The sequence below is a fragment of the Eumetopias jubatus genome, unplaced genomic scaffold (assembly GCF_037043125.1).
Source record: "Eumetopias jubatus isolate StellerSeaLion01/CBP00866 unplaced genomic scaffold, mEumJub1_p1.0 scaffold_3, whole genome shotgun sequence".
NCBI classification, from domain to species: domain Eukaryota; kingdom Metazoa; phylum Chordata; class Mammalia; order Carnivora; family Otariidae; genus Eumetopias; species Eumetopias jubatus.
Window position 1 is genome coordinate 4,053,820 of NW_028274809.1, and position 17,521 is coordinate 4,071,340.

General features: G+C 52.8%; 1 protein-coding gene across 7 annotated transcripts in view; it reads right to left on the reverse strand.

The window, feature by feature from the left end:
- LRRFIP1 (LRR binding FLII interacting protein 1) overlaps positions 1 to 17,292 on the reverse strand; it is an 81,069-nt gene extending 63,777 nt beyond the window's left edge. For 2 of the 7 annotated variants that reach the window (XM_028105346.2, XM_028105340.2), the window contains exons 1-2: positions 16,716 to 17,014; positions 262 to 348 (exon numbers count right to left, since the gene is read on the reverse strand). In XM_028105346.2, coding sequence (XP_027961147.1) covers positions 262 to 348; positions 16,716 to 16,781 — 153 coding nt within the window. In that variant the 5' untranslated portion in view covers positions 16,782 to 17,014. Of the gene's footprint in view, positions 1 to 261; positions 349 to 16,715; positions 17,025 to 17,200 lie in introns of those variants that run through there. The other 5 variants (XM_088021473.1, XM_088021474.1, XM_028105347.2 and 2 more) reach the window with 5 other exon arrangements.
- Positions 17,293 to 17,521: the final 229 nt, after the last annotated feature.

Below are 17,521 nucleotides of genomic sequence, written 5' to 3' on the forward strand. Positions count from 1 at the left end.
GCATGTATGCAGGCAAGTGGCCGTGCGGGAGGCTGTCTCAGGATCTGGCAGGTTGAGGACTGGGACAGGCACGCCTGGTATCCGTGCTATGTGCACTCCCCGGCCTGACCTTGAACAAAAGTCACAGGCCCGGTGCATTCCGATCATGAGCAACGTCAAGCGGACAGGTGCGTCAATAGCAACAGGTGTCTCTGCACTTGCATGCTCTACCTAAAATAAAAATGCCCGTGAAAGGAACCAACGCAGAACTTCAAGTGTTACCTCTTTCTGCTGCCGCTCCAGCTCCTTCATTCGGATCTCTCGAGCCTCGGCGCGGGCTGCCCGCTTCGCGGCCAGCCTCGCCTCCGCCTGAAACAGATGGGAGATTTCATGAGAAGACAGACCAGTGGCTCGTTTCGTGTGAACAGTGAGGCTGTTAGTAAGAGACTTTGTTTGGGGTTTAATAAATATACAATAACACATCGCAGACTCATATGAGTTAAAGGTCATCAGGAATGACAGTAGCAGTGGTTACAGTAATAAGGATCCCTACTGTTTATGGAGCCCTTACTAAATGCCAGGCAGGCACAGGTTTGTTTTCTTTTTAAAGATTTTATTTATTTGAGAGCGAGAGACAGAGTAGAAGCTGGGGGAAGGGGCAGAGGCAGAGGGAGAAGAAGACTCCCCACTGATCAGGGAGCCTGAGATGGGGTGATCCCAGAACCCTGAGACCATGACCTGAGCAGAAGACAGACGCTTCACCAACTGAGCCACGCACGCGCCCCTAAGTGGGCACAGTTCTAAGGACTTTATATATATTGTGCCATATACCCCTTGCAACAGCCTATTAGGTAGACACTATTCCCATCCCCAGTTTATAGAGGCGGGAACTATGGCACAGAGAGGGTACGTAACTTGACCAAGGTCACACAGCCTGTAAGTGGCAATGCTGGGCGGTGTGCCTTCCTCCGGAGCTACAACAGACAACTGCCCGGGGCAAAGCATTAGAGCTGGGCAGGACCACAGGCCACTGGTTCAACCCCTCCCTTTTACAGAGCAGGGCACAGGGCTGAGACTCTGACGCTGCTTTCCAAAACTCCTGTCTAGTCACCTCTCAGGACGCCCTGCTGCCCTCAGCTCCCCCCCTCAAACACCTGCAGTGCTGGGCAGCTCGTCTTTTCTCAAGACAAGTAAGACCAGAGCAGGACGGTCAGTGAGACCTAGCTATTAGAAGCATTACATTAAAACAAAACAAAACAAACCATCTCCATGCAACTCTTTATCAACTTGGATAGCTATTTAGCCAAACTGCTGAAGACCACTTAAAATGTTGGACCAGGGCTGACCTGCGCCCTTCAACCTGCCACTCAAACACTACTTCCCGCTTCACAGATCCTCTGTCTATTCACTATTTCAGCCGACACAGCACACGGCTCAGTGAGGACCTGGTGCAGGTGTACCCGGATTCGGGTTTTTCGGTGTCAAGCAAATGCCACCTTCTTTCCACCGTTTTTTTGGGGGAATGAATACACTTGTAATTCTCCCACCGACAGTTCTGTAGATACAGTTTCAGGTGTTAAACTAGGGCCATGAGAAGTGTGGCCAGTGGTCCAGCAAGCAGGAGGTGGCCCAAAAGTCATCGCCCAGCTTCTCCCACAGGACCAGGCTCACATCAGGGGGGCGGGGCCTGGGGTCAAGGATGTCCATGTCCCCCATGCCATACTTGTACTGACTTACAAATTTATCTTCTGTCCAAATTCGAACCTAGGGTGAAAACTGACCGTAGCTGATGTGTCAGAGATTGGCTGGTGTGTGGCCTTATAAGGAATTTCTTCTGTAACTTGGTTCACTCGTGTGGTTCCTTTAACAACCCAAGCCCAGGTCCCTCAAGTCAGGGGCGGCGGGGGGGGGGGGGGGGGAGGTGGTGTCAAATATCACAACTGCCTCAGAACATTGATACCTTGGTGCCATTTTCAATTTTCTAAACCATGTTACACTGTGTGAAGGGCCACTCGGGGTCTATAAAAAGATCCAGCAAAGCTCACAGGGAGGGGAAGGGAAGGTTTGTTTGATATCTGGCCATGATGAGATGTTACAGTCCCATGGCCGGGCCAGCAAGACGACTGGGTTCACCCTGAGTGCAGCCTGCTTCCCTGCCTTCCTGCGGGGAGGCCGGGGCTCCCTGCCTGCCAGCTCTGGGGCTATGTCTAAGCTGGTACAGACCAGGCCACCATAGCCTCCAGCTTGGGACCGGGGCGGCAGCGGGGGGCATGGAGGTGGGCGAAGGCCAGGGGCGGAGCGGGAATGTGAGAAACAGGAAAGGGAACAGAAGAAGGGAGGGCTGCCAGGGGGGACACAGGCAGAGAGGAGTGTGGCAGGCCCGATTCTCAGGGGGTCCCCAAGATTCCTGCCCTGGTGCACTTGCTCCACATAATCCTCTCCCCTTGAGTGTGGGCAGCACTGTGAGTAGGAAAGATGCCCCTCCTGTGACTGGGTTTCATCGCATGGCAAAGAGAAACGCAAAAATAATTAAGGTCCCTCATTAGCTGACTCAATCAAAAGACAGATTATCCTAGGTGGGCCTCACCTAATCAGGCGAGGCCTTTAAAAGAGGGTCTGGAAGTCAGACAGACTCTCCTGCTGGCCTGGAGAGAGCATGGTGGCCTGTGTGAGAGGACCACGTCAGGGGCCACGTGACAAGGACCAGCCGGTGGGCTGTAAGAGCCGCGAGCGGCCCCGGTAGACAGCCAGTGGGAAAATGGGACCTTGGTTTTGCAACAATAAGGAGCTAAATTGTGCCTATGACCCTGTGAGCTCGAGAGGACCTCAGGCTCCAGAAAGGACCACAGCCCGTGTGACCGTGAGCAGAGGAGCCGGTAAGCTGTGCCCAGAACTGTGACCACAGAGCCTAATATGATAAATGTGTGTTTTAGGTTTCTGGATATTTGGGATATTTGTTACAGAGCAGAGAGAAGGAGATAAGGAGGCGGGGTCGGCTCGCACAGGGTTAGTGTCTCCAAGCTGCGGGGGATCTGAGCACTTACACACCCGCCCTGTCCTGCCCTACTCTCATCTAGCTCTGCTTGGGACTGGGCCGAAGAGCCCTCAAGAGACCACCTACGTGAACATGCAGTCCCTGACCCCTGGCGCGACCTCCCCACCAGACGGGCAGGCCTCCAAAATAACATGCCATCAGACCACACAGACTACATCCCAGCTACCCCGTGGGCCTCCCTGCACCCAGGAAAAGGCTCCGGTCATGGCCCGCCCACTCCTGTGGTCCTCATGTCCAACCCAGGACGTCTGTCCTGGCTATGAGAGGACAATGGCGTCAACAGACCAAACCCCACCAGCCCCCAACTTGAGGGACCCGGGCTGGGGAAGGTAAAAAGGAACCATGTGCATGAACCAAGTCATGGAGTAAATTCCTTAGGAGGACACATCAGCCAGCCTTGGAGACACACCAACTGTAGTCAATCGACCTCAGATTAGAATTCAGAAAGGGGAAACCTTTCTTTTTTCTTTTTTAAAGATTTTATTTATTTATTTGAGAGAGAGAGAATGAGAGAGAGCACGAGAGGGAAGAGGGTCAGAGGGAGAAGCAGACTCCCCGCTGAGCAGGGAACCCGATGCGGGACTCGATCCCGGGACTCCAGGATCATGACCTGAGCCGAAGGCAGTCGCTTAACCAACTGAGCCACCCAGGCACCCAGGGGAGAAATTTCTAATTTAGTACAATTTCAAATCCTTGCAATTGCCACCTTATGAAACACCTTCCTCTTTTAGGATTCACATGGGACTCAGGCAGGAAGCAAGATGCCCGTGATATAGGAAGTGGTAACAATCATGCTCGCTTCTGGGAATCTGGCAAATTAAAAACCAACAGACATACAGGCCAACATTTAAACCGGTCCAGAAACTCTGCACACCCAACTTTGTGAGCACAAGACTAGACCAGCATCAGAAGCCTGGCCCTGGCCTGAGATGCCTGAAGGAAAAACTAGAGAGTTCTGACAACACAATTCACCCTAAAACAATGACATTGTCAAGAACACCAAAGAGCCTGACCCAGAGCCTAAGAGACAGTGATCACCCAAATGATCCTTGCCAAATCACCAGAAAAAAATCTGTTTGATCAAGTCATCAAATGAACAACAACTACAAAATAGCTCTGGTCCACCAGAGTGAGAAGCAAACACGAATTCATTCCCCTGCAGCATTTCCTGGGAGGCCCAGCCCTGCCCTCCGATTGCCCCAGGCCAGGTAAAGGCTTTCTCTTGGCCTCCCTGTGCCTCGGGCCACTGCTCCTATGTACGGGACAAACCCATCACCACCCGCCACTTTTGTGAAATACAAACTCACATTCTTGAGGTCACAGCCATGTCAGTTTGTAGGAGAGTTTCCAAATGCTGACTTTCACTTCTGTACTTAGCTGGTGGGGACTGCAGCTCTTGGTTATCACCAGCCCAGGCCCACCCAACCTTGCCACACCTTCAGACATGGCCAGGGAAGGACCTGCAGACCGCGGTGGGGGTCCCCAGTCTCCGGAGGAGAGAGCCAGGGCTGGGGAGTATAGTGATGTGGCGGGGGGGGGGGGACAAGGTGGAGAAGCCTGAGGGCCTGGGGTGTAGACCCTAGCTCTCAGGCCCTGTATCTGGAAGCTTATCCTGAAGGAATGTGAAGCCACTGGAGGGTGTTACAAAGGGACACAGTGGGGTCGACCTCTGAGAACCACCGTTCTGGCTGAAACGTGGGGAACGAGAAGGTGCTGAGTCTGTATGGAATCCAGGAAGCAAGCCCGTGAACGTGAACAGGTGGGATGAAGCAAAGTGGCGTGGCCACAGAGGGCGCTGGAAAGGGTGCCAGGAGCCCAAGGTCCTGAGGAGAGCCCGTGTGCTCCAGCAGCCAGAGAACCCTGGTGAAGAATCCCCACGTACCACGTCCGGATGCTTGTGACGCGCAGGGTGCTGCCCCAAACCTGGACGTGCCGAGCACCCAGCCTGCTGACCCCGGCACGCCTCCAGGGCCTGTGTGGGTCTCAGAGTCGGGGTGTGCCGCTACCTCGATACCCCCAAACTCCCAAACTCAAGGGAGATGACAATGGTCCATCGAAGCTGGAAGGACGAACGGAAGGGACAGAGAAAAGGGAAGGGATGGGTTTGTGGAATTCAGGACAGAAAGTACAAATGGCACAGGGGTTCAGAAAAGCAAGCTTGGAAAACAAGACGGCGCACCCCTGCCCAGTGAGCAGTCTGCTCCATCATTCTTCAGCCCCCATGGAGCTTCTTGGCTGCTCCCCTGAGTGACCTGCGACCAAGCTCATTCTGTGACCTCAGGGCACCTGCTGGGGCAGCAGCAGGGCAAGCTGGCTGGGCCCCTCCTCCGGGGTCCTGGGCGGCCCTCTTCCCTTCCTACAAGAGCCAACAGGAGAGGGGCGCCAAGCCTTCAGCATCTGCTCTCACCGGCTCCAGAGAAGGCACAGCTCTGGGCCCCAAGCCTCCTCCCCACAGCGTTTTTGAGAACATACTAAAATATTTAAGACTGAAATAGTATCATCTCCATCAGATTTGCCTTCTGAGAACTAGGGGGAGAGGGGTCTAAAGGGCTGTACGCTGACAACTGCTGGGCCCTTCTGTCACAGTGTGCCCCCCACCCCGAGGATCCGCACACCTGGGGATGAGTTAGAGATGCAGAATTCCCCCCCTGGCCCCCCCATCAGAACCTCTGGGGTGGGGCCCAGGCAGCTGGGCTTCAACATGCTCCCAGTGTGTGTGTGTGGGGGGGCAACACTTCCTCAAGTGTGGGGACCTCTGTCTTCTGTTATCCCATCTATGTTTGGGTACGTTTGACATTTTTCATAATAAATAGCAAAATTTTAAAAGGAAGGGAGAAAGGGGGAGGCAGGCAGAGCGACAGGAAGGAAGGAAAGGAAGGAGCCCCCAAACCAAAACCACGCTCAGGGCTGCTAGAAGGTGGCCGGGGGTGTTGCTGGAAACTCCTGCAGGGCTGCTGCTCCCCCAGCCCCCCTGCCGCTCCCCCTGCCGCCCCCCCAGCAGGCCCCTCCAGGGTCTGGGGAGGAGCTGATCCAGCCAGGCTCCCGGCCAGAATGCAGTGTCGTCCTCTCCCCTGACGGGCCAGCCACGCCCTTCTCCCCCAGGACCCGCTGCCCTGGCCTGGAACCCCACAAATGGAGCTTCAGAGCTGCTGGGCTTTTAAGCAAGGTGCCCGCTGATAATGGAAACAGTCGAGAAAAGAAGCCTCCACTCATCACCAGAGGTGCCCTAGAATAATTCTAAACAGCAGAGCCCTTGACTCCCCAGGGCCTCTGTTATAATTTATTGTACTGCAGGTAGGACAGCTCTCCGACGCGAGGGTGTCGTGTGCGCTTCCAGAGCTGCTGCAGACACAGAGCAGCACAGGCCTGACCCTGGGTCCTCCTCACAAGCGGCTCACACACCCCGGCTCTCCCAGCGGGGTCTCCGGAGGCACCGAGGCCCCCAGCCTGGGGTTGGCCGCAGAGGTGCACAGGTGGCCGGGGGGGGGACGACACATGTCTCCCCCACAAGCCCCATCCCCGCAGCATAGGCCTGACCAGGCCGGGGAGCGAAGTGAACAAACCAGGGGGCAAGCAGGAGTCCTTTAGCAGGGTCACTACGTTCTGCCCGCAGCCTCGATGGACTCCGGTTCCAGAGTGGGTTCCCCACGAGCAGGACCCGGGAGACAGCAGTGAGAGGAACAGCCAGAACGGGCCAGGCCTCCTGCTCAGAGCCCCGGACGGTCCACGGTGTGACAGCCGTCCCAGGGTGCTGGCTGGAGCTCAGGGACTGCCCCGCTCGGCAAGGGACCGTGAGGCTGAGCAGAACGGCAAGGAGGAGTAAGGCCCTCCGCACGCCCGGCCGCCCCGGCCAACCTTACCTGCGCTCCCGCCGGCTGGGGGAGATTCTGCCTGCGGGACGGGACGCTGCCCAGCCTGGGGCAGCCACACACCAGCCCCGATACCTCGTCCCCCAATCCCGAGGACATCTTGGGGGCTCGAAGAGCTCTAAGGGTGTCTGTATCTTTCTTGTAGCTCCTACCCGTTTAACTACCCGGAGGACCCCGTGCGATAATGCTCACAGAGCCACAAGGTGATGAACACCCGTGGAACGGGAGTCCCAGAGCAGGATCTGCGGCTGTGGGAGGAAGACTCGGTCACTTCCTGGAGAGCCTTGTGCTGCTTCACGGCAGCCCGGCTCCGTGCGTACGCGTCCTCGGCTTCGACGCTTTCCTAGGAGTCCAGCGGAGCATGGAATTCTATATCCCGAGACCGCGCATCCTGCGGCCACAGAAAATGGTCTCACTCTCTCTGCAACTCTGCAGTTGCTCCCAGGGGTTCCAGAACTCTACGCGGGAGCTGGATCCCGTCTGGGTTTACAAGCCCCAACTCGGGGGTGGTTCTTGAGAAACGGGACTGAGATGCGCTTCTGTTCCTTCCTCCAAGGGGGCTAAGAGGCTTCTGTCCCCGACTGTCTGCATCTCCTGGGGGCTGGAAAGGCACCACGACAAGGGCTCCAGAAGCGAGCTGCCACGACTATGATGCAGAACCCTGGGCAGGCTCACGCACACTGCTGACGTGCTGCCCACGGTGCGCCACGCTCTGTGACCATGTGTGCTGCCATTCTAGAACAGGTGTTCGGGAGGAGACTGTCCCCACACATTAAGAACACCGCTGGGGTCCATGGAGAGAGGGCTGGGCCGTGGCCACACCTCAGGGACCCCAGTGACTGCCACCTCTTTGTTCTGTTTGCTCAGACGTAACGTGGGAATGAGCCACATGCAATCTGTCGGCTGTAGAGCATTCTAGAATTAGGAGGAAGTTTTGGTATTGATTGTACACATTCATTTTGGCCTTCAGGTTTTAGAATCAAGCAGAACTGAGAAACCGGACTTCTCTCCAGGCCGCATAATCTAACCAGAGCTCATCAGCTCTCAGGGAAAGGTTCGCTCCTGCGAAGGTAATAGGAATCTCATGCAGCTGAAGCCTGAAGCTATGACAAAGAACCAATTTTGTTTGGAAACAAGCAGAGCCTTCTGTCCATGTGAGATTCTGCCCCAGGATGACAAAGGCTCACGGCTCCCGCCGGGGCAGGCTGGAAGCCACCAAATCGCTGAAGCCCGCATACACGGGCCCATGTGAAAGTGCCTCATAATGCGCTGCCCATTTCCCACCTGGAGTGGACGGCTGTGCAGAGTAACCGCGAGGCTGACAGAGTTCCTTCCCAGAGTGGCCTTTGCTACAGGAAGTGGCAACAGCCAGCTTGTTTTCTGGGTAAATCCCTAATCCCTTGTGTGTGGCAGATTCTCGAGATGGGCTGCTCTTCAAAGCAACCAAGTGGAACAAGGGACGTGTTCTCCCACAGGGCCACGAACAGGGAAGGGAGCGTGCTCGCTAGCAGCTCACACACAGTGACTGGTGCCGCCTCTGTACCCCGCACCCACCACCCCGTGGCCCTCGGCCGCCATGTGCACTTCATGCCAGTCTCAAAAGACATGCTCATCTTTCCCAAACCCTTGCTTACACGATTACTGTCCGTTCCCCCAGTGAAGGGCCGCATGCTTCATGGCCATGCCTGTAAGTACAATCACCATGGAGGGGAAGATGCTTTGGGACTGCATTTGTTGATGGGGGCAGGGCCAACTCGTTAGAGGGCATTTTGGAAATGTGGGGGGCATTGTGAGGATGTCATGATGACTGGAGGCAGGCACGGATAGCATGTAAGGGGCAGGACATGGCAGGCCAAGCATCCTGCATTCAGACAGGCCTGCACATTGAAGAACTTTCCCACTGACGATTCAGACGGAGAGAAGAAAAATAATTTTTAGATCTACAAACTGATTCCAACTTACGCATAAAATCAAAATACAATTTGCACAGTTTTAACATACATTGGATGTTCCAGGAATGCAATCAGCATTAAAATTGAGGGAAAATGACTTGGCTCCGTTCAGAACTTTCTCAAGAGTTAATGACCACTTAGGAATGTCAAGTCACCAACAGCAACAGAACGCATGGCGTCTGAGTCAGCACCACACACCTGCATCTATCTGTGTTTGCGGCTATGGCTCGGGGCACACGTTTGCACACCCATGACTGCTCCCCTGGTCTTCTGGCACACCCAGAAAGGGCTGGAGCGTTTCTCTATCCAATCCACTTTCTGTTACTGAGATTTACCTTTATTTTATTTCTTTGCAATGCAACAGTTGACATATTATATTGACTTGACGTTATGTGTACCAGCAGATTTTACCACGTATGAATTCCATTTCAGGTTAGCAACAAGGATGTTAAAAACTTGTTACAAAAAGGGGGCACTGGGTCCGACTGGGTTGAGAACCATAGCTTTGAAAGTGCAGAGTGGAATGGGGGAGCTGAGACTCTCTACGGCTCGGCCGCGGTCCAAACAGCCCAGCCATAGGTTAAGGGCACGGGGCTGGAGGCTGCTGTGTGAGCCACAAATGAAACATGACACGCTTTGTCCATTTTACTTGAAGGTTTGGAAAACAGAAAGTTAAAGACTAAAGTTTAGGGGCGCCTAGGTGGCTCAGTCGGCTGAGCGTCCAACTCTTGATTTCGGCTCAGGTCATGATCTCAGGGTTGTAGGATCGAGCCCCGCATCTGGCTCTGTGTTGGGGGTGGTGGTGGTGGTGTCTGCTTGGGATTCTTTCCCTCTGCCCCTCCCTCTGCTCACTCTCAATCTCTCTCAAATAAATAAATAAATAAATAAGTAAGTATTTTTTGTTTTAAAAGACTCAGGTTTAACTAGTTATCTACAACACCATGTTTCCATCAAAACCAAGTCCAATGAGTTCTGGAGTCGACTGTAAAATCATCAAAGAGTTTTATGATAAAACAAACACCAGCCTTCAGAGAGGTCTCTACCTTGCAAGGCTTGGGCCATGGGCCTCCAGGAGCCCAGACCAGGGCACCTGGTAGAAAAGCCCAGAGCATCCAGCACCACCTCTCCACAGGCTGGGCCACAGGGCTCCGGGTCTCTGCATGCGGAGACCACCCAGAGAGGGGCCTCAACACCCAGCCTCTGGTTCTGCTCTACTGTTTATCAGTCACATGGACTCTGACAAACTACATCACCTTTTTTGTTGTTGGTGGTGGTGGTATTAATCATGCAATATTTATTTATTTACATCCTTCATTTTATCTTATTTCCACGGTAATTAACGTACCATATTATATTAGTTTCAGGTATACAATATAGGGATTTAACAGCTCCATACATTACTCTGTGCTCATCATGGTAAGTGAGCTCCTTCAACCCCATCACTTACTGCCCCCCTCCAGCCCCCTCCCCTCTGGTGACCATCAGTGTGTTCTCTCTAGTTAACAGTCTGTTTTTTGGAAACTGCATCACTTTTGGACGTTAGCCCTCATCATAGGGAATGGAGGAACCAGGCTATGTGATCTCTGGGAGCTTCCTTTACTTCTAAAATGCTGTGCCTTGTACACCAGGGGTGAATTGTTTCTACAGTGAGACTGTCAGTTCTCTTTCCCCATTTTGCTACTAGAGATCTCCTGACTTTGCCTTCTGAATAATGAACTTCTTAAAAGCACCCCACATACCAAAATAACAAACTGGTATGATTCAGGAACAGTATTATTCATGTTACTTTATAGAAAGCAATGACTAGTAACATTCATCCAAACTTTACAAACTGACATTTACCCAGTCATCCCAACACAATCTTCAGTTTAGCAACTACTCATACTGATGTGGATGAATAAACAGTTGCACAGTATCCTCCATGTGGATACATTTCTCCTCTTGCTGTTAACAGAAGAGGAGAGAGAGTTTTTTCTGAGCTGAGAGAAGGTTCACATTTCCTTCAATAGCCTCAATGTGCTGGAAAGACAAAGGAAAGCATGACAGTCACAAATAACCATGTGTGACTGACAGGTGAGAGCAGCTTGGCCCCACCTGTGCGGCTGGCCCTCCAGGTGACAGGTACCCTCCAGCCAACGCATCTGGGCTCCACTCCTTTCACCTCAACCTGCTCTACAGATGGTCTTCCCTGCAAACCCCACATTTTAAGGTGTCATGAAACATTGACATTGTTCCTTCTCAGAATAAGGCTGGACACTCCGGTAGCACCAGGGCTTTCCTACACCGGGCAGCGCACAACCATTTACAACCTTCCCCCTATTCAAGCGATACTCCTGGAACCAAGCCAGGAGAGAAACAGAGACTGACTGCATCATTTCTTTTTCTTTCTTTCTTTTTTTTTAAGATTTTATTTATCTAAGAAAGAGAGAGATAGTGAGAGAGAGCATGAGTGGGGGAGTGGGAGAAGGAGAAGCAGGCTCCCTGGAGCAGGGAGCTGGATGCGGGGCTCGATCCCAGGACCCTGGGACCACGACTGGAGCTGAAGGCAGATGCTTAACCGACTGAGCCACCCAGGCGCCCCCAGAGGCCATCATTTCAATTCTCAGTGAGCTTATCTGTCTGGGTGGGGTGGGGTAGAGCCACACAACACCCAGGAAGGAGGCTCCTGGGGGATGCCGACACACGTAAGAGTTACAAAGTTAGGGCAGTGTGAAAATAGAAAAATAGAAATTTCTGTGGCTCTTCCATTTTTACTCTTTTCCTTATTTAGAAAAATAAAGTCCACTGAAAGTTCTTTTGTCTGCGGTGCCTGCGTGGCTTAGTTGGTTAAATGTGTCTTCCCAGGGTGGGGTCCTGGGATGGAGCCCCTGTAGGGCTCCCTGCTGTGCTGGGAGTCTGCTTCTCCCTCTGCCCCTCCCCCCTGCTTGGGCTCTCGCTCTCTCTCCCTCAAATGAATAAAAAATCTTTTTTAAAAGGCTTTATTTATTTGAGGGAGAGAGAGAGAGAGCGAGCAAAGTGGGGGGAGGAGCAGAGGGAGAGGGAGAAGTAGACTCCCCGCTGAGCAGGGAGCCGGATGTAGAGCTCCATCCCATTATGACCTGAGCCCAAGGCAGACACTTAACTGACTGAGCCACCCAGGCAGCCCAATAAAAAATCTTAAAAAAAGGAAAGTTCTTTTGTCTAATAACTACCAGAGAGAAAGGATATGTCTGATAAAATGAAAATGTCTCACTATGCATTCGGGGGCAAGGCCATGTGTCCTAAGAGGCTGCCTCAGTAACAAGAAATGCTTCCGCCCCACATGGGGATGTGAAACCCCAGGGGCTGCAGAGAGAAGCTCACAGCAGTAGCTGCTCGCCAGACCCTCCGTGAAGGCTACACTGGTGACAAGTATCAGCACCAGCTCTGAGTCAGCAGGCCTGGGCCTGAGCTGGCTCTACCGCCTGCTAGCTGGGTGCACTTGGGAAAGTCCCCTGACGGTTCTGAGCCTCAGTTTCCCCTTTATCTGTATGTGGAGATAACCAAACAAGGTTCTGGCAAGGGTTAGGGAAGCTGTCTACAGAAAACATTTAGCAGGGCTGACACTGCAGGGTCTGGGGATGTTGCCTGCTATGAATACTTACACAGCATCCCCTCCAGCAGCTAGGGATCCAGCAGGGCAAATTCAGCTCAGACTGAGTTCAAAGGCACTGGGAGAGGGGCGCCTGGGTGGCTCAGTTGTTTAAGTGTCTGTCTTCAGCTCAGGTCATGATCCCGGGGTCCTGGAATCGAGCCCCACACCAGGCTCCTTGCTCTGAGGGGAGCCTGCCTCTCCCCCTGCTTATGCTCTCTCTCTCTCTCTGACAAAGAAAATCTTCAAAAAAATAATAATAAAAATAAAGGCACTGGGAGAAGACAAGCAAGCAGAGGCACCCACCAGGAGAATGGGCACAGGGGAATTTCAGAGGAGGGAGGGGAGGTTCCCAGCCCACACCAAAAGGCCACTCTATTTCTCTTCCCCTTGGAAGATTACACACCCATTTGCCACAAAATAAAAAAGACATGAGGATCAGAAACGAGGTTGCTTTGAGAAGTCTGATTACACAAACATACAAATGAAACATTTTGGTTATAATTAAAAGTCCTCATTACAGTAATTTAAGATAAATTGCTTCCCTACTACAAAGTAGTTGTGCTTTTCGACTCAAGGCAAAACCACTTACATGGCTTTAGAACTGTCAAGTTACTGTATTAAGGAGAAAACCACTTGAACTCTGGCTCTCACCCAAATGAATGTATGAGTCTCAGAATACACATTTGTGTTGTTGTTGGTTTTCTTGTTTATTTATTCTGGAATTTGGCCAGGGGAAGGGGATTTTAGTAGTGGTCTCAATCAAATGCATGGCAATTCTGAATTATTACATCATGGATGTAGTAAAAAATAGTTGTTTAACAACGTGGAAAAAGAAGCCAATGTAATTTTATCTAGAAAATAAATAATGAAAATTTAGTAAATCCGTTCCATGAAAATTAGTTTCTTTATTTAAAAAAACAAAAACAAGATTTTGGTGGCCCAAAGTAAAAGCTGTAGGTAATAAAAACTCCTTTGCTCCCTACCCCATTCCAACCTGTAGTGGGGGTGTAACAGGCTTAGTCGATAACAGGTTAGTGATTTGAACCTTATGGCCTCTGAGGTTCCAAGATTAATACTTTTAAATATGAACAGATACTTGGAAACACTGAGTAACTAGTCATAAACAATGCCTCTGCTGAGTCACATAGCCTGATTTTTCAGGGATAACAAATTCCTCCTGAACATTGCCTTTTGAGGAGCACACTTGTTGCACCAACATTTGCCCCCACAATTCTGTAGAAACTAGATAAGGACCTCTAATCAGCTAAGACTCCAATCAACTTCACTTGAGAACAGTTCTGCAACTATAAATAACTTGATTTCCTGTGCTCCCTATAAGTGGCAGTTTAGACTGCAGGGTTGGTTGTTTTTTTTTGTTTTGTTTTGTTTTGTTTTAATTTGCTAAGGAGGCTTCCGCTATGTTGAATTAGCTCAGGCTGAAGAGAAAGTAACTCTTAAAGCAAAAGGGAAATTTAGTCTCCATCTCTGCCCTAGGGGAACACTCTTAATCCTGTAAGAAAAGACCTTACTTCACTATTTTTGTGTCTTAACTGCTTGGGAAAGTGACCCATCTAAAACAAGGCAGATTTCCAGGGCTCAAAATCTCAGACTGAGCGACAGCCAGGCTTACCACCTTTGCACTGACTGCAACCCCCACACTGGTTAATGCTCCCGCTCGCCAAGAGCTGGGGACCTTGGCACAGCTACCTACAATGATGACATGGGGCTAGGGAGACCGTGTCCACGTTCGGCCCAGACAGGCTGTCCTCAGGACAGGACCAGTGGTTGTGAGGGCTTAGTGCTAATCAGTATGTGGAAAGAGACCAGAGGTGACACAACCCGTCATAAGCATGAGGAAGTTACAAAAGTTAAAGAAATGTATGGTTTCTACACTCACAGAGCTCCAGGGCCAGAGCTCACTGTTGTGTAAGGCACCCCCCAACTGGCCATTCAGCACTTCCTTTTATTTATTTTATTTTTTATTTTTTTATAATTTTATTTTTTTTAAAGATTTTATTTATTTATTTGACAAAGAGAACACAAGCATGGGGAGCGTCAGGCAGAGGGAGGGGGAGAAGCAGGCTCCCCTCTGAGCAAGAAGCCCGATGTGGGGCTCGATCCCGGGACCCCGATATCATGACCTGAGCTGAAGGCAGACGCTTAACTGACTGAGCCACCCAGGCGCCCCTCAGCACTTCTTTTAACCAGACCCTTAACCTCATAAAAGAAGGACTGAGTTTTACTTCTATTTCCCATGCCCCACTCTAAAATACTTTTTGCTGCTATTTACTAAAAAACAAAACAAAACAAAACTCCTATAATAGGTTTACAACTTCTTACTGGAAACCCCCGGGGCCAAATAGGTTTCAGAATTCAACGTTTTTGGATTTTAGAAGAGTAATATGTTGCATAGGCCCTTATAGTCCGCAATCACCAGAGTAACAGCCCTCAACCAAGGACATCCCCAGGCTGCAGAGAAATGTATGAATATTCACAATGAGGGGGATAAAGACAGAAAATAGCCTCCCATCAGCCAGGGCAGGCCTCCCTGCCAAATGAATTCTGCCACAGACTTAAAAGAAAAAAACACAACCAACAAAACAAAAACAATTTTCAGTTTTCAGAGCTTACTGGATCCTCGAATTGGGGGTACAGTGAAGCACCTCAATCAAAGCCCACTCCACACTCTCCTGTGACTTACCCCCACAGCTCCTCGATGAAGTGTGCATGGGTTAATGGGACCTGGCAGCCAGTGCCACAGGCAGCCCACGTTACTTCTCATTCCTCCGATGGCCTGTCCCTCCTGTGCTCACATCCTGGTTCTCCATGTTTACTCTTTTCTCCATCAACAGCTCCCTGCCCAGCACTTCGTCCCTCTGAGCCCAACTCTTGTCCAGGGCTAACAGCACCCTGCTCTGGCCATCTATGGTTTGTCTAGGCGGCTCTGCAGAACCCCAGCATCTCCCAGCAAGCTTCTCCTCCTTTCTTCTTCTGAGGGCCCTTCCCTGATGGTGACATAAGGATCTCTCCGTAAGCTCCCAGGCCCCCAGACACCAGCCAGGTGAAGGGCTGGGAACCAGCTCCAAAGGTCTGGCTCATGGCAGGAACTTTAACCGAGGCCATAGAAGCAGCACACTAACCCAAACTTTAAAAACATCCACCGGACAGTACTCAGCAAGGAAAGCAACCTTCAAGTGTGGATTCATCAAAGTCTGTTTCTATGCCTCTCCCTGGCGTCTACCAGGAAGCTCCCCAAGGTCAGGGCGGTCCTATTTACCTTGGATCCTCCACAAACACCTAGTAGATGATTAATTTCTGCCTGATGAAGGAGTGATTGTGTCCTGCTCACACTTCTATCAAGGCTTCCACAAAAGCCAGGAAAAGTGAAAATCTAGGTAGGGTCTCTGCAGTACCGACCTCATGGTTCTTTTCCAAAGTGCACCCTTCTGCCTTTATATTTCCATTCGCAGTCAACCACAAGCTGCCAGAAAATGGGTAATTACAAAACTCCCCTACCTTACCCCATGACCAATTTTAAGGCCCAACTATCCCTATATACATGGATCCCAGTATTGGGTGGGTATTGAGCTGGATAACTGCAAAATCCCATGCATGGAGGATCCTGCCCAGACCTGGAGACCCCAGGAGACTAACCAAGGTGGATTTTGTGACCGGAGACCCTGGAGGTATTTGGAGCAATCGGGCTCAGCCCCACTGGTCCTAAGGTCCAGAGCAAGATAAGTACCCCAAACTACCCCGGCCACTGGTGGTACCAGCCTCGGGGTGAGGGCACCGGCTTCGGGCACCAGTTCTCAGGTGCTGTATTTTGTAAAACACCAAACCAGCAGCTGCGACTGAAACTCGACCACGCGCAGGTCTGAGACCTGGGCTGGACCCACGGCCATCGCCGGCTGGGTTAAGCACGTCCAAGGCCGCCACTACAGGCACAGGGGAGCGACCGAGTTTCTTTTGGTCCCGGCGAGGGGCGGCTTCGTCCAGTAACATGTGTTTCCCAGCGCTCCAGGAGGACAGTGCACACGCAGCCGCGAACGCCCCCGACAGCAGAGCCCGCTCCCGCCCGCGCATCGTAGCGTAGGGACGTTCGTTTCAGGGAGCGCCGGCCACGCGGAGCCCACCCCGCACTTCACCAGGCACAGACGACTGCGGCGGAAGGTGCCCGCTGCCCCGAGCCTTAGAACGGCAAACAGAAGCAAAGCGAAAGTTTGGAAAACGTGCTTTCCTCTTACCAGTTTCTGAGCTTCTGGGCTCAGACAGTCTATTTCCTTGTTCTGCGTGGCCGCAGGGTTGGTCATCCTGCCCAGCTATAAGTCCGCCTTCTCGAACAACCGGGAAAGAGACTCGGTAAACTCCTCGGATCCGCGGGCGGGCAGGCTCTCAGCGCAGCCGCATCCCCAGAGTGGCGGGATTACTGTTCCCGGAGACAGAGCGCGCTCGCAACGGGAACTCGCCCTTCCCAGAGCAGAGGCGCGTCTCCGCCTTTCCCGGGCTCGGGCGCGGCCGGGGCGGGGCGCAGGTGGCCGGGGCTGGCCGGGCCGGGGGCGGGGGCGCCCGGGGGCCGAGGAGCCCGGGCCGCCTCGTGAGCGTTCCGCCCCCGAGGGTCCCCCGCCCAGCCGCGCGCGCGCACCCCCCGCCCCCCGCCCCCGCGGGTCCTCCCCCACCCCCACCCCCGCGCCCACCCCCAATCCCGTTCAGCCCGTGCGCCCCGTCCTACCCGCCCCGCGCCCCAGCTGCGCGGTTATCAATCACCGCCCAACCCCCTCCTCCAGATACCGGAAAGGCGGAGGTGGGCGGGGGAGAAAAAAAGCCGGCTCCGCCCACAACCCCGCCCCGGCTGCGCGCCCAAAGTCGGGGAAGGGCAAGTTGAGGGGCCGTGGGAAGAGGGGGCTCGCCGGAAGAGCCCACGCGGGGCAGGGGTCCGCTTGCGGAGGGAGGGGCCCGCTTGCGGAGGGGCCTGTGCCGGTTTGCGCGGGGGAGGGGTTCTCAGGGGAGGAGCCAGCGCCTGGCGGGGCCTGCACGGGGGCGGGGCCTGCGC